The sequence below is a fragment of the Lissotriton vulgaris genome, chromosome 3_1 (genome assembly GCF_964263255.1).
Source record: "Lissotriton vulgaris chromosome 3_1, aLisVul1.2, whole genome shotgun sequence".
NCBI lineage: Eukaryota > Metazoa > Chordata > Amphibia > Caudata > Salamandridae > Lissotriton > Lissotriton vulgaris.
The window spans coordinates 116833303-116857483 of record NC_141689.1 but is presented as its reverse complement, the minus strand read 5'-3'; the positions used below and the strand labels follow the sequence as shown (position 1 = coordinate 116857483).

General features: G+C 44.9%; 1 protein-coding gene across 11 annotated transcripts in view; it reads left to right on the top strand.

The window, feature by feature from the left end:
- DCTN1 (dynactin subunit 1) overlaps positions 1 to 24181 on the top strand; it is a 624416-nt gene that overhangs the window by 357751 nt on the left and 242484 nt on the right. For all 11 annotated transcript variants that reach the window (XM_086960179.1, XM_086960178.1, XM_086960174.1 and 8 more), the window contains 2 exons: positions 12811 to 13008; positions 21561 to 21765. In XM_086960179.1, the coding sequence (XP_086816305.1) occupies positions 12811 to 13008; positions 21561 to 21765 (403 nt within the window). The remainder of the gene's footprint in view (positions 1 to 12810; positions 13009 to 21560; positions 21766 to 24181) is intronic.

Below are 24181 nucleotides of genomic sequence, written 5' to 3'. Positions count from 1 at the left end.
TCTGCTACGGATATCCCTAAAATTGTCGTGCTCTATTTTCAATTTAAAGATATACCTTGCAGCTCCTACTTAAAACTTACTTTGTTCCTAGGGCATATCCATGTTATTGGAGAATCGTGCCCAGTTCCACCACATTGTCTTCAGTAAGTTATAATTATCTCCAGTATATAGCCGGTAGGGGTGTAGTGCCCTCAATACAGGAACTTATAGAGTGTTTCATGCCCCTGCGCATGATGTGCCAAGTTAAATGACTGGTATGAATGTCATCCCACCGCTTGTGTAATTCAGTATTAAGGTCTTTCCCCCCCATTGTCTGTGGTAAAAAATACTCAGTTGAGACAGCCGTGCATCAAGGACTGCATACATTCTAGAAGTCGAATGGATATTAAAGTTTGCAGGAAATTTTCTAAACTTGAGCGTTACCTTGGAGCGCTCTCCTTTGTGAGACTGTGACCAAATGGATAATTTGCAGGTAGTGAAATCCTTCTTTCTTAGGGATGTGATAAGTACCACTAATATGAAATGGGTGAATTATCTCATTAGTAATGGTTGCAAAGTCTGAAACAGCCACACGTTTCCCATATCTGCAAGTGAGCTCTTACCACTGCGCAGAGAAGTCAAGGTTCCCTCTAACGGGTGTCATGGGAGAAAGGTATGTGCGTCTCTCCAGGGAGTCCCAACTCTCTGACGTTACTCTAGTTATAGGGAAGGCATACAAGTTCCTATACTGTTGCTGTTTCAGTATAAAGGCACCTCTCGGTAAGGGTGGATTGTGGTCTGTGAAGTACCATATCTTGTCCGTTTCCTCACGGGGATACTCAGTCACATAATACCACTGAGCAGATTCATAATAATGTTGTCAATGTGGTACACCTTAGCCCACTTTACTAGGTTGTGTTGTGCAAACTTGTCTGTGCAATTATGACTGATTTTCATCCGAGATATAAACATCCTGGATAACTTGTACCTGTGAGATGTCACTTCTATAGAGAAGTAGTGTCTGGGTCTGAAATATATGTAATATCCTGGCTAGATCCGCCATTTTAAGTGAAGTGATTCTCCCCAGGGATTACTACCACAAGAGTTTGACAGCTTTAGTCTCCTTCAATTTCAAGTGGCTTCTGATGCATTCATATAGGTCAGAAATATGAAGATCCCTAAATAGTTTAGCCCTTAAAATGTCCAACTGAATTGTTTCTTATCCTTTAAATTCTCATCCTTAAAGTTTCAGATTTCCCAAAATGTATTTTGTGACCTGCCATTGAATGACATTCATGTAGTAAGTAAATTCATTATCAAGGGGACTTTCTGGAGACACCAAGCAGCAGTAAAATATCTTTCCCAAAGGCGGACTCTTTCCATCTGGCTTGACGGATGTCAAACCCTTTAATATGCTCCTGCTCTTCTCTTTTGTTGTGAAGATCATAGGGGAGAGAGAGCAGCAGTACTGTCTTGTATCCCTTTGGATCGCCTTGCAGAAGAATGTTTTGCCGTTACCCCGTAATTCGGACAGGGGTGAACCTTGGAGTACATCAAACTAGGTTCTGAATCTGTAGCTGATCCCCAGTGTAGAGAGTGCTGCCTTCATCAAACTCTCTCTGCGCCCAGCACCAACAATGCCACTTCCTTATGGTATTTCTTTTTTAAAATTATTATTTATTTATTATATTCACAGCAGCAAAGGAAAGAAAGAAGTTTATGGTATTTCTTTGTCAAATCTATTTTTAGTATTGTCGATAGTTGATCTGGTCGGGATAAAGCTGGTCTGTTCGGCATATATCTGGAGGGATGTATATCAGTACAACGCAATCTTTTAAATCGCGGTACTTGACAACGCTGCCATTACAACGCAAGTCGTTACAACGACTTGCGTTGGAGGGCGCGGATTGTGGAATATTATAATTTTATATTCCAACACCAGTCCAGGTAACAGTAGGGGAGGTGTTGGAATATAAAATTACAATATTCCTTAACCAACAGCGCCATCCAGTGCAAGTCGTAGTAACGACCTGCGTTGTAATGGCAGAGTTGTTAAGGTAGTGCGGTGTAAACACTGCGTTGTAAACTATGTTCCCCATCTGGAGCGGCATACCCTTTCCAAGTGGTTTGCCAATATCTTGTTGAAGTCCTTAGCGTTCACATTCAACAAGGAGATCCGGCTTTACAATGAGCCTGATTTGTGGTCCTTACCTGGCCTTGCTGTCAAGGCAATCCTTATTTTGGCCACAGGGTGCGAAAAACCCTGGAATTAATGTAGGCTGCTAAAGCTCTATGAGGATAGGGCTCGTCGGAGGTGTGAGTTGCTTATAAAATAATGACTTTCCCACTTTCGTGCTTTGAATTACTGGGAGAACTTCAGCAACTGATAAGGGTTCATGTAGTTGCTATACCTTTAGTGTGGGTATAGTAGGAAGGGAGATTGAATGCTGCTGTCTCTATCTGGGAGGATATGTACAGCCTCTGATAGTGTGCATGGAAAGCCTGAAGTTTGCCCTCATCAGTTGTGTGGACCTCCTTCTCTGTACTCCTAATTTCCCTAGAATATATCTCAGTGCTTGTTCTGCACTGAATTTATTTTCCAGAATGGCACCTGCATTGTTCGCCTATTTATGAAAGTGGACTCCTGTTCTAACCAGGATGTACTTGGCTTTATCGTACACTAGGCAGCTCAGCTGACCCCTCGCCAAAGTAAGCTGCCTCCCTATTTGGATTGAGTTTGTGTCTGTTCGAGAAGAAGAAAGTCATCCCAGATTGTTCAAGACAAACTTTCCATTTACAGTGAAGGCGAATGGTCTCCTAAATAAATACCTCTTACTCTTGCTTTTAGTGCATCCTACACAATTTTGGCACAAAGTATTCCAGTGTTATTAACCGTGAGATATTTGTTTCACAGATTCATAGAGGATACCTTTGTCCTTTAAAAGGCCTGGTCAGCGCTTCTCTTTTTCTCTTGCTATATTTCCATGGCCATTTGATAGTGAGTTTTGTTCGGGTCATGGACCGATAAGGTTTGGGTACCTACTCTTTGACTTGAACTCTCTACATTGAACTTTGGTCTATCTGGATGTGGTGGATGCCTGCATAGGTTTGGTGGGCTGCTGAGTAATCCGCCGAAAGTGGATGTCTGTGGCGCCAAAATCAACTAAGTCCAAATCATTGACCAATGTTTTGGTAGTAGCTGATAGAACTGGTGTTTTCCCTGCCCTGCCCTGCCCAGTGATCTGTCCTGTGTAGAGTGCATCATTCAGTTTAAATCACCCCCAAAAGTAACTGGGCTGTCTGTTTTGAGTGATCTTGTTTATCGTTGGGACTAGGAATTTCTCTTATCCTACATTTGGGGCATCCGCGGTTGCCATAGTAATTGGTGAGCCGTCCCATTCTCCTCCATGATCAGCCAGTAAAAAAAGCACACTCGGTTTGCCTGCCACAATGGTCTCTCTCCTGTTTAGACCCCTTTTGTTTGCTGGTTGCTGTTCTCCAAGCCTCCCTTGTCTTTTCTCATGTCCAGTGCATCTGCCGATGTTTGAGATGGACTTCTCCCGTAGTCCCACGAATTGCACACTTCCTTAACAAAGGCTAAGGCGCGCTGTTTACTATCTCACTTGAATATACACTGAAATTAATGTCCTCATCTACATTTAATGCCATTGTTTATAGACGTTTTGTGACTGATCTGAAGGATCTACACGTTGTCAATGTGCTAAGAGTAGCCTTGAAATAATTGAATCGATACCCCATTGATCGAGATGGGGCCACTTTCTCTGGCTCCAGTCATGATGACATCTTTTTCCTCATGAAAGTGAACTAGAGTCGATGTCTGCGGTGGTCCTCTTTCTGTCTTTGGAGGACTCTGTGTTCTTTTCAATTTGAATGATTCCTGGCTTCCTCTTTGTAGTATGGCTTCAAACATGTTTTGGACGTAAGTCTGCGGGAGTTCCCCATAAATCCACAGCTACCTACATTAAACTGTAGTTGATTTACAGATTTTATCAGGAGACACATGGAAACACAAACAAGTTGTTTTCCCCTACAGCTCTGCATGTACCTGAAAAATGGAAGGATGGTGACTTTAGCAAAGCAAACCTTTTCTTGATGCCATTTTAGGACACTTTTTGTGAAGCACTTGTCCCTCCTTATTTTCTGGCTATTTTCTAGGTCCCTTCCAGGGACTTTCACAAACACCGGGTACCTTTATAAGTCCCATGATGATGGGGGAAAAAAGAGCGCACAGTTGGTATTAATACCTTATGTGGAAAACAAGTTATGAGAGACTAAGCTCAGGGTACCTTAAATAGTCAAAAGGGACTCTGCAATGTGGCGAGTAAGCATGAGCAGTTAAGGGGTTAAAGAGGGTTTTAAATTCGAATTCACATGAGTGTAAAGAGTGTATCTCTATCCGCTCCAATCCAAAGTTATCACATACTAAATGTAGCAAGGTTGTAACACACTGTTATCAATGGTAGAGTTAGGTCAGTGAAAGAGCACGTCTTACTTTTTAAATACAATGCGTCCTGCCATATGAGCCTTCAGGCCTGACCTTAGGTGTCACTTATGTGTAATAAAAAGTAAGGTGTAGGCCTGGCAAAGTGTTTTTCACCAGGTCGAAATGGCAATTTAAAGACTGCACTACAGGCTGCTAGAACATATATCTTTTACTAGGGGTTTAGAGGAAAATTAAATGTGCCAGTTAGGTATAAGCATATGTTACCATGTTTTAGGGAGAGAGCACAAGCACTTTAGCAACGGTTGGCAGTGGTTCTAATGCCAACAAAAACGAATTCAGAAAAACAGGAGTGATGGCAAAAGTTTGGGGGTAATACCACACCAAGGTTGTCATTTCTGATACTATCGTAAACTAACATCAACAACAAATAAATGGCTTAATAAAGTAATATGGTTTGAAATAAAAAAAATGATTCTCAAAAGGTGCCTGCGTGTTCATACTTGGAAACATCCCTCCTTTCACTTGAGTCAGTCTCTCTCTGGAACATGCCAATCATGTTCTCAGACTAAAACAAAATGTAAAAAAATTACACAGTGTGTTGAGGCAGCTTTGTCATACGAGACAGTGATGTTGTTGAAACGACTACACGCATGGATATCGTTTAACTGTTAAAAAAACATTAAAAATCTAACAATGCCTCTTTTGTTCCCGATGCTCACTTATTAAAAACAAAATTGTATGGACTTTCGATTTGGCTATCATCCTTCACTCAACCGTATTCAACCATACTTAGCATGGCTCAGGAAAGGTGAAAATATGAACTGTGATTCTCCAGTATTAGGGGTGTCTTTCATAGATTCACATGCCTGAATCATTCCCCGTCGTCGGAGTGGGAGTCCCACGGTATATAAAAAAGCAGTAATATGCCATTTGTACCTAGCAAATAACAGTTATACCCAACCAGGAAGTAAAGTAGCCCCAGCTACAGTGGAAAAAACTTCCACATTAGTGACTATCCAAGTCATTATGTATAGACCAAACTGCAGCCAATCAGGCCACAGCTCCCACCAGAATGCTCTCCCCAGAGACCCAGGCTCTCAGATTTTTTACCGCACGTCGTGTGATAGGGAGTCTCTCTGAGCTCTGCTCAGTTTTTTCTCTACTTCTGAAAGATTTCACTTTCTAAACATGTCTAAATCAAAGTCCCTATTCAGGGCCTGTGAATCCTGCGGAAAAGCAAGGCTGTTTAAGGAGGATCCGCATACTCTCTGCATCTACTGCTTGTACCCTGATCATCAGGCTAAGGAGTGCAAGATTTGTCGCACCTTTCCTCCAAAGACCCTCAGGGACAGAGAGGGTCGCCTGCTGCTGTGGATACAGCAGATTAAAGATAAGGATAACCCACTCTCTGAGGTAGGAAGTTTGGCCTCAGGGTCTTCTATGGGATCTAGAAAGAGGATGGCTGAGAGTAAGGTGACTACTCCTAAGGCTAAGGTGGCAAGACAGGCCCAGCTCACTGAAGACGCTGGTGAGCCTTCTACCTCAAAATTGAAAAAATCCTCTGAGAAATCTGTGAGGCCAACAGAATCAAAAAAGACTGCGTCTCTAGTGTCACCTCAGAGGCCTGTGACCAAGGCAGCAACTACTCTGCCGTTTTCCTGTCAGGCAGCCACGGCAGTGACTTCTACTATGACTTTTTCCTCACCAAAACCTTCTATGGTGATGTCCTCAGCGTCCTCTCCAACTTATGTGCATGTCCAGGTTCGTCCCATCTCGTCGACGAAAATAGTCACACCTCTCGTCGACGAGCCTCCGTCGACGAAGCTAATACGAGCGTCGACGACAAGCTTGCCGTCGACAACAGCCTTACCGTCGACGAAGAAGACCTTGCCGTCGACGACCTCATCATCGATGAAGCTGCCGTCGACGATCCCATCGTCGACGAAGAAGACCTCGTCGACGGCCCCGTCGACTAAGTCAACGTCGACGGCCTCGTCGACGAAGAAAATGGTCCCGTCGACGGCCCCGTCGACTAAGAAAGTGGTCCCGTCGACGGTCCCCTCGTCGACGACTAAGTCCATCTCGTCGATGAAGACTAAACAGCCACAGTCGTCGACGGAGCAATTATCGTCGACGAGTACATCGTCGACGACGAAGACAAAGCCACAAGAAACAGAATTAACAATGGCACAAGAGAATCCAACAACACCAAAGCTGTCATCTTGCACAGATCTTCAAGTTTGGTCAGCAAGGAGCAATGTGATACTGCTGCCATCTCCAGCCACCACTGCGGCACTATTACAAAAGCGTTCATCACAGTCTGCATCTATGTCGCCACTAAAGATGCCAGACAGGCTCTTGGATTCTGAGGAAGATGAATCTGGTGATGAGTTATTTCAGGCAGCGGAGAGCCCATCTGATTTGCTTATACAAATAAAGGATCAGGATGAAGAGGAGCAAGTGATACAACCGCCTAGGTTGGAGACTGAACCAACACCAGGGATGCAAATGTCAATGGAACTTTTCCAAAATTTGCAGTATATGTTGAGCGATTATTATCGCCGTTTTCCGCCTTCAGAGTCAGGCGAATCACAAATCACTTCTCCACGGCCTCGAGTAACCCCGACTCCAATGGCTACAATGACAGAAGAAACGGAGCATGCCCGACCATCAACACCGGTGTCCTACCACCAAACGGAGGGTGAGAATACTGATGAGGAAACTCATGAAGAAGGTGAATTGGATAAAACGGACTCGTCGGAGTATGAAGATTATCAAGCTGACACACCTTCTCCAGATGAACAACCAAAAGCTGAGTCACCACCGGTGGATATTGCAAATTTCCATAGGATTATGGACAAAGCAACTATGAGATTTCTCATTACCATGGAGGCTAAACAGGACGAATGTTTCCTGTACGACTTTAAGAGTTTGTCGCAGAGGCAAAGTTGGTCTATTCCTATTATAGACTTTATTTGGAAAGAAGGTCTAAAGATCATGGCCACACCAAATTCTTTACCTGCGGTTTTACCGCGAGTGGATAAAAAGTACAGGGCACCAACTTCTTCACTTGCTTGCCTGATCGGCCAGGCCAAGACGGAGTCAGTTATTGCGCAAGCAGCTCAAAAGAGAGCAAAGAACCAGTCATCTCAGATCTCCACTCCTACGGACAGAGATGGAAGGCGACTCGATACCATTGGGAAAAAGGTATCGACTATTGCAGCGACCACAGTTAGGGCTGCTAATTCGCCGGCAATTCTCGGCAGGTATGATAGGCAGATGTGGTCAGACATATCGCCTTACATTCAAAAACTGCCTGAACTGGACCGGACCGAAGCCACAAAAATTCTGCAGGAAGGGGAGTGTGCTTCGTCGGAGATCATTGATGCTGCAGTGGACGTAGCAGCTACAGGATTCAGGCAGTTGGCAGGAGCTGCAGTCCTTAGAAGAGAGGGATGGTTGAAATCTACATCCTTTAGGCAGGAGGTGCAAGCCAAGGTGCTGAATATGGCTTATGATGGCGAGTACCTATTCGGCTCGCATGTGGATGAGGCTTTGCAAGCCATCAAGAAAGATACAGAAACTGCACGATCGTTGGGTACTCTGCAGTACCGGAAATCTTCCTTTTGTGGTGCTAGAGGAAGAGGTAACTTCACAAATAGAGGAGGATATTACCAACAATGTTCATATACGAACAACCAAAATAACCAGAGGTACCAGCCATATAAGCATCAACCTTATGGCCAAAGAAGAAATAATTATTCACAGCCCCGTGGGAAAACAACATATCGGGGCAGAGACAACACTAGCAAAAAGTGAGTAACACATCCTGCCACCACTTTGTCCCAGCCAGAAACAAATTGGAGGAAGAATATCCCTACATTGCTCAAAATGGTCAAAAATTACCACAGACAGATGGGTCCTGGATGTGGTTTCCAAGGGCCACATATTGGAATTTGTAAAAACCCCTCCAAATTCACCCCCAAAAGGACCGCCCCCAGCACATCTCAAAGAGCTGTTCATCCAAATCAATACAATGATTCGAAAGGGGGCAATCGAGAGAGTACCTCAACATCAGAGATGAAAAGGTTTTTACTCTCGTTTTTTCTTGATACGCAAAAAATCGCGGGAATGGCGCCCCATCCTCGATTTGCGTGCCCTCAACAAATACACCAAAAAATTAACGTTCAGAATGTTGACACTCCAAGAGATCCTCCAGTTTCTGACAGAAGGGGACCACATGGCAACACTAGACCTTCAGGATGCTTACTTCCATGTACCCATTTTCCCCAGGCACAGGAAGTTCCTAAGGTTCAGAGTGGCTGGCAGGGATTTCCAATTCAAGGTGCTTCCTTTTGGACTACGTTCAGCCCGAGGGTATTCACAAAGATGTTGGCACCTGTAGCGGCCCACTTACGATTACAGGGTATTCAGATATACCCATATCTGGACGACTGCCTTATCAAGGCCAATTCCTACGCCACAACAAGCAAACCTGTCCAGAAATGCCTTTGCCTACTCCAAAGCCTGGGTTTCTCAGTGAACTTTGAGAAATCAGATCTGGTAGCATCCCAAAGGAAGTCTTTCCTAGGAGCAACGCTGGATTCCAAGCTCGCTCAGTCCTTCATTTCAAGCGAAAGACAGGAGAAGATTCAAAAGATGGCGACTGCACTCCTCAGAAAAGAGTGCATTTCTGTTCGAAAATTCAAATCTTTCCTGGGGATGATCTCATCGTGCATCCCTCTCACTCCAAACTGTCGTCTGAGAATGAGACCCTTGCAAGAGGAACTCAGTCACCAATGGATGCAGGTATCAGGTTCCTTCGAGAATATCATCACCTTAACGCCTCGAATGAAGAATACAATCCTGTGGTGGAGTCAGGAACACAACCTGCAGGTGGGCTGTGCTTTCCTCGCAGAAGTCCCCAGATTCATCGTAACCACGGATGCCTCGCTAGAAGGTTGGGGCGCTCACCTTCAAGGGATGACGATCAGTGGCAAATGGGACAGACAGCAAAAGAAATGGCACATCAATTTATTGGAATTAAGGGCCATTTTCCTCGCCATGAAATCTTTTCAAGCGATACTGGAAGACTCGACAGTGTTGATTCGAACAGACAACACAACGAGCATGCATTACCTGAACAAGCAGGGGTGCACAAGATCAGCCCTGTTTTCCCAGCAGGCTCAAGAGATCTGGAATTGGGCTCTGGATCACAACATCAACTTGTCAGCGGTGCATGTTCCAGGAGTAGCCAATGTGCTAGCAGATTCCCTGAGCAGATCCAAGAGCAGCACTCACGAGTGGGAACTGCATCAACCAGCGCTGGATCGGATCTTCCAGAGATGGGGTCACCCCGATGTAGATCTATTCGCAACATATCGGAACAAGAAATGTGCACAGTTTGCGAGCTGGATTCCCCACAGAGAATCTTGCGGGGATGCTCTGTCAATGAATTGGCAGTGGATATTCGCCTACGCCTTCCCGCCAATTCCATTAATTCCCAAGGTCATCAAGAAAATGAGAAGACAACCATGTCGAATAATTTTGATTGCTCCACGGTGGCCACGACAATATTGGTTCACACAGCTTCTTCTCTCAGAACGCGAACCAGTCCAACTGCCTCAAATTCCAAATCTTCTGACAATTCAAGAAGGCAGGGTATATCATCCGGACCCTCATTCTCTGAAATTATCGGCTTGGCTCCTCAACACCATGAGTTTGCACATTTAAACATTCCGCAAGACTGTCAAGAAGTCCTAGCCAATGCTAGAGCGCCTTCAACAAACAAAACTTACAAGCTTAAATGGAAGCGTTTTTGTGCTTGGTGCCAAACTATGAATTTACATCCCATGTATGCTGAACCGGAAAAGATCTTACCCTTCTTTTTGCAGTTGGCTAAATCAGGTTTGGCGCACTCAACACTTAAAGTGTTTCTAGCGGCTATATCCCGATACCGTCAGGATGGTACAAATTCTCTATATTCCTCAAGAATAATCCAGCAATTCTTTAAGGGTTTATTTCGTATGTTTCCACCAATACGTCGGCCACCTCCATCCTGGCATTTGAATATAGTACTAGCTCAGCTCATGCGCCATCCCTTTGAGCCGATCCATAAAGTTGATCTGAAGTTCATCACTTGGAAAGTCGCATTACTGCTGGCGTTAACATCAGCCAGAAGGGTTAGTGACATGCAGGCGTTCACGTCTAAACCACCTTTCTTGCAATTCACGAATGACTCTGTGATACTGCGCACCAACCCGAAGTACATGCCCAAGGTACCATTGGATTTTCATTTGAATGAGCCAGTGATACTTGAGACATTTTTTCCGAATCCGCAGTCGCCAGCTGAGCGAACTTTACACTCATTAGATATCAAGAGATGTCTTAAGTTTTATCTTTCAAGGACAGCTGCCATCAGGAAGACGGATCAGCTATTTGTAGCGCATGGCAGACTGAGACAAGGCTGTGCAGTGACAAAACAGACTATCGCTAGGTGGGTCTCATCAACGATAGGGCTCTGCCATCAACAAGCAGGTAAACCCTTACAGACCTTACCTAGAGCTCATTCTACGAGAGCAGTCTCTTCTTCAACTGCTTTGTTTGCTGGTGTGCCTCTCCTGCAGATCTGCAGAGCTGCAACATGGTCCAGCAGGCACACATTCACGAGGCATTACTGTCTGGATTCTTCAAGTGATACCGATGCCTCGGTGGGAAGAGCAGTCCTGCGTAATCTTTTTCAATAAGGTGAGCCTCTGATGATCTCTCCCATCTCCTCTTGCTCTTTTGACGCTTTTAATATGTTATTGCATTACATTATGTTCATGCATGAAAAGTGTGTAGCTTGGCGTCCAAGAGCGATGTATTGTATTACTGCTAACTACTCTGATTCAGGCATGTGAATCTATGAAAGAAACCCCTAATACTGGAGAAGAACAATAGTTACTTACCTGCAATCTGTGGTCCTCCAGTATTGGTGTCTTTCATAGATTCACATGCACCCACCCACCTCCCCTCAGAGTCTCACTCAGGCTATGGATATATATATATATGTATACTCAGGTACACTCCGGTGCCTCAAAATCTGAGAGCCTGGGTCTCTGGGGAGAGCATTCTGGTGGGAGCTGTGGCCTGATTGGCTGGAGTTTGGTCTATACATAATGACTTGGATAGTCACTAATGTGGAAGTTTTTTCCACTGTAGCTGGGGCTACTTTACTTCCTGGTTGGGTAGAACTGTTATTCGCTAGGTACAAATGGCATATTACTGCTTTTTTATATACTGTGGGACTCCCACTCCGACGACGGGGAATGATTCAGGCATGTGAATCTATGAAAGACACCAATACTGGAGAACCACAGATTACAGGTAAGTAACTATTGTTCGTATGTGAGTTAGCAAAGGAGTACTTAATGAATCTCGTCTGTATCTGTCCTACTTTTAAACAACAGGAGGGAGCTATTACAACATGACTTTGTGCGCCTGGATGATCGAATGTAATGCTGAACAATCAGATTGTTTTGATCCTACCAATAAGTCATTAATTCCGATTCACAAAGTTTCTGATCAGTCCCAGTTGTGATTGTCTTTGACTGACACGTGAGGGAAGACATACAAGTTTTATCAAAACAAACCTATTGTCCAATTTTATTGTGGGTCGAAACTGTGTAATTTGGTGACCTATGTATTCGATTGCCAATGATCTGTGTATTAAATGGTAATATCTGATGTGTTCATATATGCCTTTTACTAGTGATTCGCTTATGCAATGGTTTTAATTAATATATGCTTAATAAACTTGATTTGACTATTGCCGTAGTCCGTGCCCTGTTTTGTCAGAGTAGATCTTTAGAAGATTTCTGCTCTGGATGGGTATTTCCATCACATTCACCCCTTCCTTTTGTGGTTGCAGTCCTTTTGTACAGAGCCAAAAGGGGAAAAAATAAGACTATATTGAAAGCAATGAACACCATCTTAGAACTTCTGGCTCTCTGGAGAGGACTCCATTATTTTTGTGTGCTGTTCCCTTTGTCTCCCTTTATTAACCACCTTTCTTATTTCTGTTATGAGAAGTTCTTATTTCCTCACTGGCGGTATATTTAAAAGTGGCTTCTGCAGAACAGTTGGGCAAACTGTTAATAAGGTCTGATAAGCGTGAAATGGAAAGAGATAATTGAGTTCTACTCAGGGTTAGAGTAATACAACAATTGCACCATTTGAGGTGGATTAAATGTCATGGCAGTGAGCAGGCAGCAGTGATTTAGTGCATTGTCTTACATCACCACAGCCATAAATTGCGGTTTACATTTTACAGCATTGCATCTTGGGCAGTAACTCCTGAATAACCTAAACTTTTCTCTCTGTAGGAGGAAGAGAGTTTGCGAGCTCAGGTGAAGGACCTCGAAGAAAAACTTGAAACTCTGAAGATCAAGCGAAATGAAGATAAGGCCAAGTTGAAGGAGCTTGAGAAGTACAAAATACAATTGGAGCAGCTTCAGGAATGGAAGAGCAAAATCCAAGAGCAGCAGGCCGACCTTCAGCGCCAGCTGAAGGATGCCAAGAAGGTAAGCAAGCTCTGATATCGACCATCATTCCATAGACGTTCAGATGCTTCCTTTGTTCTTCCTCTATTTTCGGTCTGTCGTCGTCTGGGTATCTGTTAGGACTTTGTGACCAGTTTGGTGCTGAGCTCAAATCTTTAGTAGAAAAACCATCCGTTGTCCTTTGTCTTTGTCTTTTACGTTCTAATCTTTGATGCAACCCTCCTCCGTGTGCTTTTTCACCTTTAAGCGCATTGTAGACCGGTTAAATTCAGAACTGTAGTTTGGCTCCCTCAAGTCTCAGAAGGCAACGTAAGTTTCGCTGTAGGGCAAAAGAGAACACGTAGAGTGCGTAAAGGACACTTCTCCAAAGTCCAGTCAGAGTACCTTCCTCAAGAAAAGGCGCATTCAAGTGCCTCTAAAGAAGGGTACCCCAGCACAATACCTGCATGTCTTTTTTTACCTCTGCATTTGTTCTTTCCATCGATGTACATGTTGACCAACTTTTTTTTTAACTCTTCTTTTTCACATATACTTTTTTTCTAGTTTTTGTTTTTGTTTAACATATAACCATGTTAGGATGAGGCCAAGGCAAATTCTGTTGCAATCTGCTGATCAAGTACCAATTATCATTACAAGTGGATGCTTGTCATCTTCTTTTCAGAGATTGTGATATTTTTTTCCATTGATACAGTTCTATGAATTGTTGAAAGCTGTTTTACTGGTGCCTCTGTACTTCAAGTCTTTTAGGCTCAGATTTACTAAGATTTCACAACTTGCTGCGCTGCGTCAAATAGAGCGATCAGAAATGCACCATATTGACTAACATCTGGCGCATTCCTGCTTTCTGCAGAGCCGCCAAGCGCCAGCGCAGGTACCCTTGCGCCATAGTGCAAGGGTGCCTGCTTTATAGTCAGAATTGTTTGTTCAGGAATGGGCATCTATCTGCAAAAAAGCTCTCCGCAGAGGCATTTGCCTCTTTCTATGTGTTCTGCAGAATATCGCACGTTTAGAAAGATGAAATAACGAGCAAAAACAAACCTATTACTCCTTTATTGTCACCTGGGAAGGCGTAGCATTGTGACACATTCCCAGGTTTACTAGTCTTAAGAAATCTGGGAATGTGCCAGAAACTATGCGTGGGGACACCCATGAAACACCGTCCTCATTCTGGGTAATGCTAGGCAGCGTCTTGTGAGGCCATGAATGACTCCAAATGTACTATACCATGCAGAGCCATGCAAGGTGGCTCTGCGCAGCTTCAGGGGTTGCAATGCCTTACACCGCCTTTGCATGAATCAAGGGCAACTCAAGCCCTGGATAAATATCTACTGGTAGAATGAAATTTAATTACGTTAAAACTATATAGATAACTTTACTGGTGGCCAAAATCTTTGAAGTTTAGGTAAAAATGGTATCAGTTGAACAAAGAGGAAAAAATATCAGAAGAAAATTGAGTAAATTGACTAGCATTTATTCCAGTATTTTTATATGGTATTCCATGGACCCGGGATTTGTTTTGGTAGAAATGTTGTTCAAGTGCTTTAACTTTCCCTTTTCCACCTTTAACTGCAGAATATAAACACCATGGGGCGGATTACGATATAGGGCGGACGTCGGTCTGGAACCTCTCGACCATAAGTCACGTTCCGACCTGGCAATTTCGATACGGCCGCCCACAGGGTGGTCGGAAACATCCATTTCATTGTGGCAGCTTGTGCGGCGGGCCGAATGGCCCAAAGCACAAGCTGCTATAATGAAATGGATGTTTGTAAACATCCCTGCACCATGAGGTGCCTGCCACACGCTGCAGGGATGTTTAGGAGGGCACCATAGGTGCACTCTCGGCCCCATAGTGGGGGGCTGGGAGAAAGGGGGTTCTGCCAGGGGCCCCTAAAGCCATTTTTCGATAGCTTTTCCATGTCGGAAAGGCAGACGAGGAAAGGCTGTCGGAAAATGACATCATAATCCTGATAACTGAGCCAGCGTCATTAGGGGGTTCAGGTGTCTTTCTGACGCACCCCTTGAAGCCTTTGGAAGCGCCACGGATGGTCCCTCCGCCCGAATCCTCTGCCTGGTGTATCATAATAAGGCTGGCGGACCGCTGGAGCAGAAGTCGGTGGCTCTGTGTCGGACTCTTCAGCATCGTAATCAGCCGCACAGTGTTTATAGCATGTGTGGCTGTCCATACACAAGCCCTTCATACTCCTGCCATCTAGTGTTGGGCTTGGGTGTTTGCAAGTTGTGTTTTTCTTTGAAGTAATCCTTTTTTTAAGTCCTAGGATGTGCTTTATCTTCCCCCTTGGATCAAATTGCACACAGGCACCAACTCAGATTGTTGTTTTTTTTTCTGCTATCTTGTTCGGACGTACTCAGACAGGGCTCAGAGTTCACAGTTCTCCTCACACATTTTGTAGACTCACATATGTTCCTTTCACATTTTTCTGGCCCACACAGTCCAATTTTAACATCAACGTTTCAGACGAACAGTCAGCATTTTGATTGCCCTGTCATGCTACTTTGCCAGACACCTCTGAAGTAACGGTCACTGACTCAGTGGCTCGGACACCAGGATCCTCCCATGCCCTTTGGGTAGCACGTGTGCCCCCTTAACACAGGAGAATGCAGATTGCAATGTGGTGATGTAACGGACAAACCTTAAACCCGAGTGCAATTCAAAGTGTTAGTGGTCTCACCAGCACCATGTCTGCAATCTGTCTCTCCCTCACCACGACACCCCCTGCCTCACCTTCTGCTTGTAGGAGGGAGAGGCGTTGGCCACACCACAATGTGCAGAAACAAGCATCCTCCAAAACTCATTCAGTTTTTGGAGAAGATCCCTTCTTCGCAGAAGAAGGCGATGATGCAGGTCCATCCGGATTCCCATTAGTTCAGTTAATACCCAGCCCAAATACTGTATCCTCAGTTAAGTCCGAGCACGAGGATGAGGAGGAAGTTGAACTTATGCTGAACATTGGCCCTTGAATCAAGAAGCGTCCCAGAGTAGTATTATACCTGTCTCCCAAGATCCACACAACCAAGCCACGGTTGCCTTAAAAGTTCCACAGGAATCTGCTTCACAGCCTGAACGTGGATAAAAGACTGCTGTCGCTAGTGCCTCTGCTTCCTTAAGGTCCTGGTTAGCACAGAGAAAAGGCTATGAAGTAAACCAAGTCCTCACCAAAGGGCATTGAGTGCTATCGTTCACCCACGAAGCTGACACCTAAAGCAGGTGCCAAAGATCCTGTTGACGCTGAAAGCTTTGATGGCAGTCGGATCCAAGGAAACAGAGGCACTGATACTGCAGCTACTTCAGGAGGAACACCACCAGGGAAAAGCTTCTTTTTATTCACTCTGTCACCTGGAAGATCTTGGAGAAAACACGCCTGCTGAAGCCCTCAGAGACTCCTTCGCAAGTTGAACCCCCAGGTTCAAACGGAAGAAACATGGCGGTGCCTGCTTCTCCTTCCTCGCTCCGTCTACCTGGAACTCCTTTCCTCTCTCAATCCGGCTCACTCCTGATTACATCACCTTTCGTAAACACTTAAACTCATCTGTTCCAACTAGCTCACGATTAGTCCCTTACTCACCTGCTTCCTCTCTCCACTTGTCTGAGCGCCATGAAACCAATTGGTGACCGTGCGCGGTATCAAGTATTTTTAACATAACATAACAGGCTGGCCTTTCAAGAAATACAGTCCTCTGAGTCACATCGAAGCTGACATTGAAGAACCATGGAAACAGGGACACAAAGCTGTCAATCATATTTCCCTTCTCCACCTAATCCACTTCTGCCACCAGCTCCACCCCACTCATGCACACTACCACCGGAATACCCTGAGGGGTCCCCACACATTTTTGTGATTCAGGCAGTCCCATTGACCCATCTGACCAGCCCTTGAAATACTAAAATATCGACCCCATGGAAAACTAGAAATTCAAACCCTCCCTCCCAAACCCGTCCAACCCCTCCTCCCCCACCCCTCTCCACTCCAAAATTATCCTGACTTGCTCAATACTCTGTTAGGGCTATTACTGGTCTCAATCTAGGAGCTCGCCACCAAATGAGGAAGAGCATACTTAGAAAGTGGTTGTTCAAGAAACAAAGGTTGATGCACTTATGACATTGTCATCCTTATGACCTGGCGTCGAACTACTCTTAGGCGTACCATGGGCTATTAACCATCTTGGACATGTCTCTGTGTAAAGATCACAGTAATTGTGACAGTGCGATTTTCTTATTTTACACATGAAGTTTGTGAAAATAATATAAAGAAATGTGACCTATGTAAGATGGATAGTATGTATTGAGCCGGTATCTCCTATACAATGTGTTAAGGTGATTGTTCATTTTCATGCATTTAAATGTGTTCGTGAGAATCAGTGCTAATTGAATTTGCTTGTCAAACAATAATAAGCTTATTGTAAGACAAGTATCTTTAGGTTTAATCAATCCCTTTGGAGAACCATGCTACTCCAAACGTTGTTCCTGCTCAGGATTTTTAAGATTATATGAGCTTCAGGATCCTAGGCTATATCACCAGACTAGTTGCACTCTTACTAAAGACAGTAGCTCCCCTAAAACAAGCAGACCAGTAGGGCTTACTCCTGGGGGGCATACAGGGGAAACCGAGTGAAGGGCATAGATGTCTACTGTAAAGTAGTTTTCAACTCTAAGCAGTGTCTTGCCCCACCTCCCCCTCGATCACACATCACCTGTTGGGGGCAGAATACAAGATTTTCTCTGTGAGAGGAAATCCCATCTGACCAGTGGGTTTAATCAATGTTTCACCATAGTTACTGCTTAGAATAGATCTCATAACTCCTCTCAATGTCCCACCCTGAGGAGACCATTGAGGAAGAAGTACAAGCACTCCTTCAAAAAGGGAAATTGGAGAGAGCACCTCCACACTATCAGGGAAAGGGCCTCTACTTCTCTTTACCTCCTCACTCCCAAACAAGTCTTTCTCCCTCAGACTCATCCTGGACTTCAAACCTCAGACAAATACATCCTGGTGTAACATTTCCATATGGCATCCCTTCAGGACATCATCCCTCTGCTCTGGCAAAGCAGCACACAATCTCAAGGACGCCTACTTCCAAATACCGATCTACTCTGCCCACCGCCAGTTTGTTTGCTTTGTGGTTTGCGGATGCTGCTTCCAATTCAGTGTACTTTCTTCCGAGGTGAGGACGGCTCGAAGGGTATTCACAAAGGATCTAGCAGTGGTACACGCCCTTCTGTGAAAAGTGGAAGGGTGGGCACGTGCCTCTTCCCCTACCTTGACGATTGGCTCATCAAGAGCAACAGCAGGCAACAGTGTATAGTGGAGAAGTGTGGCTCAATGGTTAGAGTGGCAGACCCTGATGCAGAGGTCTGGCCCGGACCAGGGTTCAATACCCGCCTCGGCGGGACTTGGGCTCAATTTCCTCGGACCTGATAATTCTCGCCTCGGTGCCTATTCCAATCATGGAGTCCCACTCTGTAACTCTGGGCAATAGCTTGCTTAATATCCACCCATGGCCCCAGCAGCGCTTGGATGCCTGGCTTCACCTTGGGGGTGCCCAGGAGTGGACATTTCACAGGTAAAAGCCAGGAAGGGTTCCACAGCGGTATGAGTACAGCGCCAGGAGGCCCCGAAATGGGGCGGCAGTGCGCTTTACAAGTACAAATACATTTACATAAGCCACACTGAACAGTAATTTCCCCATAACTGTTACCAAGTCTACCTCCAACCTCAACAAATCCAACACTTCCTGGGGGTCTGTGTTGAAACGGTTGCAAGAAAAATCTACCTCGGCCAATAGAATGTGTTCCCTTTCCAACAGCTGCTCTCTCTTTTTCAGCCCAATTGCCCGCTCACTGTCAGAGCCGTGATGAGCCTACTCAGGATGATATACTTGTGAATCCCTCACTTGCCCCACTCCAGGTTCTACATGCACCCCCTACCAGAGTGACGAGTCATTGGTCCCTGGTGGAGGGTGACTAGGACGATCTAGTGATGATATAAACTAGAACTCTCCACTCTCTGCATTGGTGGAATAGCAACAACTTCCACACAGGAACACTGCGACCCGGGAGTACGCAGCATTACTTCGTTCGTCTTCATCAGATATTCACTGAGAAATTTTCGCCCAAACTACTGAGTGCACACAGGACTCCCGGGCTCAGCATGTCTTCACCGCTTTCTGGGGATTTACACGGTTCTTCAGCACATCGTTTGCGTTTATTACTGGGATTCCTTACAGGGAACACCTACTCCTTGACACAGGGTGTGGACTCCTCATCCCTGATAATCACAACTAAGGTCACGGGCCCTGCTGGGTCGGAAGTATCACCGGCAGAGCGACTTCAATGCTTGACACAGCCACGTTCAGCCCTGAGGATTCGCATAAGCGATGAAACGGGTATCTGCTGGCTGTTTTACGAAATAAAGAATTTCATCAGATCACCATCTTACAGGAGATCCCTAAATATTCTATTGCTTTGTTGCATTGTACTTTGTATATTGACTCTTATACAACGTATTGTAATTTTCTTGTGTGCATAGGGTTTTTTCCTTTGAACAACTTGTTGCAGGGCAGTCCTTCCTCAGACCCAATTCTTCAAGTAACTATTACCACAGAAGCCTGTCTCACAGGCTGCAGTGTTAATTTCCGCGCCATAACTGTGCAGGGTTTGTGAGCTACTCCAACACAAGGGCCGCCACATCAGTTACCTAGAATGATCGAAACAAAGGTGCAACCCTGTATTACTTGCAGAAACATGGCTGCACACAATTCCCCAGCTCCACCACGATATACAACTCTTAACAGAACATCTCCCAGGGGTGGTCAACGACTTTGTAGACCTGCTGAGCAAGTCCATGAGTGGGCACTTCACCAGTAATTCCTACACAGGTACTTCCATCTTTTGTGTTTCCCGCAAATAGACCTCTTCACCATTTCTGAAAACGCAGTATGCCAAACTTCACCTCCAGATACCCGTGCACACAGTCCATGGAAATGCATTATGGATGAACTGGTCAGAATTCTTAGCCTACAATTTCCCTCCTCTCCACACCTCCTTAATGTCAGTGAGGAAAATTTATAAGCATCCCTGGCGCCCTTGGGTCAGGCAACTCTGGTACTCCATGCTCCTTGAGCTGTCCATCAGCCCCCTTGAGAAAATGCCACTCTGGCCAGACCTTCTCATGCAGACCAGGTCAAATCAGACACCCAGACAGCTCAGCATAACAATCTAGCACCTTATGTCCTAGAGTTCAGTTATCTAAACCTCTCTGAGGAATACATGATCATTCTGCTGGACATGCATGCCCAATACTCTGACCTGGTACAGTGGAAAAACTAGAACAAGGACATTGTCTGCTGTCTTTTAAATCTGTAGAAGTTTGGTCTCTCAATAATCCTATACCTAGCTGCCGTTTCGGTTAATAAAATGGAACACTCATACCTCAATAGGATGCCAGTAGTCAAGATTTTCTTAAGTGTCATACCTCCTCAATACCCGCACCCAGTGTAGAAGTCTTATGTAGTCCTACTGAGGCTTATGGGGCCACCCCTAGAACCTTTACTCGTGACCTTTACAGTTTCTTTCCTGGAAGGTAAGATTATTTGTGAATTGCAGTGAATCGCCTTACAAGAACCGTTCTTTAGGTTCATAAAGCTAGGGTTGTTCCCATCACCAGTCCTAAGTTTATCTCCAAGGTGGTATTCATTTTTCACCTCAGACAATAGAGCTCCTTGTCTTCTTTCCACAGCCAGATTCAGTAGCACAAAGAGGTGTAAACATGTTAGATGTTAAAGGAGCTTTTAAATATTACATGGACAGAACCAATCCTTTTCACAAGCATGACCAGCTCGAGTGCATCCTGCATCCAAACCTGAGTCTTACCTGCACCCCAACCCCAGGGTACTCTTCCGATAAGAAATGGGCAGCCATGGTTTGCTTAGGGAACATCCTGTTAGCCGACATCTGCAATGTGGCCCCTTGTGGCACTACTTCATGAACTTCTTAGCCCGCCACCGGGCTGTGGTTGGCCAGACTGTTTTAAGCAATTTGTTCCAGAGATGGGCATCCTCTACTCGCTATCGACCGCTTACGGATGGCACTGCCTTAGTCGATGCAGAGCAGGTGTATCTACAGCCGCACATGCTACGAAATGAAAATGTTACTTTGTAAGAATCTGTAGCGTGCAGTCCTATAGATTCACATGCACACACTCTCAAACCCGTGACCATCGCATTTCTCATCCTTTATTACCCAATTCACATCACACAATATGATGGTGCACCGAGCTATGCTTACTCAACACCCTATACACGCAATCCCCCACTGGGTGAAAAACAATCTGAGATAGAGTGGACACTCATGCACATTGTGAACCATGGGAGAAGTGCTAAAACATCTTGAATGACTTATGATAAAATAAACAGCTTGCAAACGTCCATACTCCTGCCATCTAGTGTTGGCCTCGAAGAGCCTTTGTACTCACAGCATTGCACTGCACCAATAGATGCTACAGAGTAAGTCATAATTTCCTGTTAACCGTTGTAACGTGTTTGTGTTATTGTAGGAGGCCAAAGAAGCCATTGAAGCCAAGGAGCGGTACATGGAGGAGATGGCAGACACGGCGGATGCTATTGAGATGGCCACTCTGGACAAAGAAATGGCTGAGGAGCGAGGAGAATCCCTTCAACAGGAGGTCGATTCTCTGAAAGAGAAGGTGGAGGAACTCTCAATGGACCTGGAGATCCTGAAACATGAAATTGAGGAGAAAGGTAGAATATGTAGACGCAATTCATTTTATTTTGAGAGTTGAGTTTTTGTCACCTGTTTAAATCTGGGGGACAAAGAGGTCTAATAAATTTTCATGATGTCTTCATCGGCAGAAAATAACTTGTGCACAGGACACTTGGATCTAGACGTGCATTTTTGAAAGCACTGAAAGTGTCTTGTCAGTTTACATAAGTTAGCAAGAAATAAACTAGATCACTCTTTCCTTCACGTTATTTCATGAGAATTTAAATGTTTTTAGTCTTCAGGTCATTTTTACTTAGTTAAATCCACTTCACTAGGCTGCAGCTGCTAATGCACCAAACCGCACTTACTCGGCTACTGCCTTCAAGGTTGCTGAGCACTTCAAGTATCAAAACTTAATTTTCTAGAAACATTTGTACTATGAACAAATAATTTTGCAATAACGTGGATCCAGAATAAGACACGGTGAACAACGGATGAGACCGGGCAGTAGGCCTTTTCCATCTAGCACCCAAGATCCGAAACAACATTCCTGTATCCCTCAGTAGTGCCCTATCACTGCTCCAAAGTTGGAAAGAGTTGAAGAACTCTACATCACACTGCAGCTACCATTCTGATCTCTGGTGTACCATATGCGTACATTCCGGCAGATCTTGAAGACTCATTAACACAATTCACTCACAGGATCCTGTTCCTCAAACTCTCCCTTTACTGCCCCGGCAGAGCAACCCCTCTAGGGCATAAACCGGTATTCACCACCTACAGCACATCTGTGTTCGCATCACTGAACCGCTTTCATGCTCCAGCCCACTCCAAATCAAACCCACTAAAAGAAGAAAGACCACAATTTAGTGTCCACCGGTGTGAAGCAGTCCTTCTTTTATCCTCATTGTCCACTCTCCACTTTTATGTCCCTCTTGTGGGCACTCTGACATGCAAGCAGTTTAGTTTCAAAATGTCAAGACCAGTTTTAAAGACCAGAAGGAAGCAGTGACCTTTAAACTATTTGTTTGCTTCTATTCAGGCGATTGCAGATTGGTCTCCTAGGAATTCAGTAATCGTAATGCAGAAATGGAAATCTCTCTTCAGTTGTGCCACATAAAGGCAGCAGCACACCCTCTCTGGCAGAAACTCACCAGCGGGGACTGCAGATAGTACCCCTTGAACACACAGATTAGCTCCCCGTATAAAACGATTCTGTCTCCAACCTCCTCTACATCCTCACTGTCTTTACTTCTCAGAAGTTGAACTCCGCAAAAGCTTCACAATTCATCTGACCCACTGACTTAACTCCGTCCACAGCAGCACATGTCTTTGACTTTAGGAAGGCTTTTCCTCCTCCCAGGTGGTGCCTCAGTGCACCTGAAGCTGCAGCTCCATATGTCAGTGCTCAGGCGAGTTGTCTGCACGGGGGCAGCCCTTTCCATAGTCATTCCTTTGTCCTAGTCTGTGCAAGCGCACATAATGCAGGCGCGCCATGGTGCAGATCAGACCGTTCGTTCTCCCATGAACCTTGGTTGGTGCAGTCGATCATTAGGTGAATGCACTCGCCTCACTGCTTTAAAAATGACGTCACATACCTTGATGCAATTGGGTGACGAGAATTTTTCATTTGACACCCACCTGTGTGAAAGTCTCTGAATATTATTTATTTGAAAACTCTTGAGTGTTTATGGTAATAATAATGAGCTGTAAAATGAAAGATAAGTAAACCGTTAAGACGGTTTTCAAAAATGCTTTGCAGCAATTGCGCAGAATGTCTGCAGGACAGCTGTGATTTGGAGTAATGTGGATTATTTCCCTTCTGCCCTGCTCTCTGAGCTTCAGTCCAATCCCAACGGCACCCAGTTGGGTAAATAACTTGGTGCCTTTGGGATTAGAGTTGAAAGAAGGATTGTCCAAGCACCGTGCCACTTGCGCAAGGAAGGGGACTCCTCTACTGTGGTGTCCCTGCAGGGACCAGGAGCAGGGTTCTCTTCCTGGAATCTTCTCAGTGGAAGTCAGCGGGCACTGGGGCTCTCGAATTCAGTGCTTAGTAAGAGAGTGAGACTACAGACCCTTCCAGCCAAACGCCTCGAGGAGCGAGGAAGCATTGAATGGGAGCCACGTAGGCAAAAGGGATGTCTACTTTATTCATTTTATGTATTACATACATGCAGTTATCATACACCATTGCATACAAAACAGAACTGTAAAAAAGCTGCACATTTTGTCGTAAAAGCAGCTCATCGGGGCCCATGAGTTATCGAATGGGTTTGCTAAAAGCAAGATTGTGCACGCTAAAACGTTTGTAGGTTGAAAATACAAACAAAAGGATTTGATAATATATATGGGGGCAAAGCCTATGAAGCTACTTATACAGGGGGGAGTTTGTAAAGTCAGGCTAGACAGCGGGGATGTCTGTTCACTGGGAGCAGCACTTAGTGGGGTTCTTCC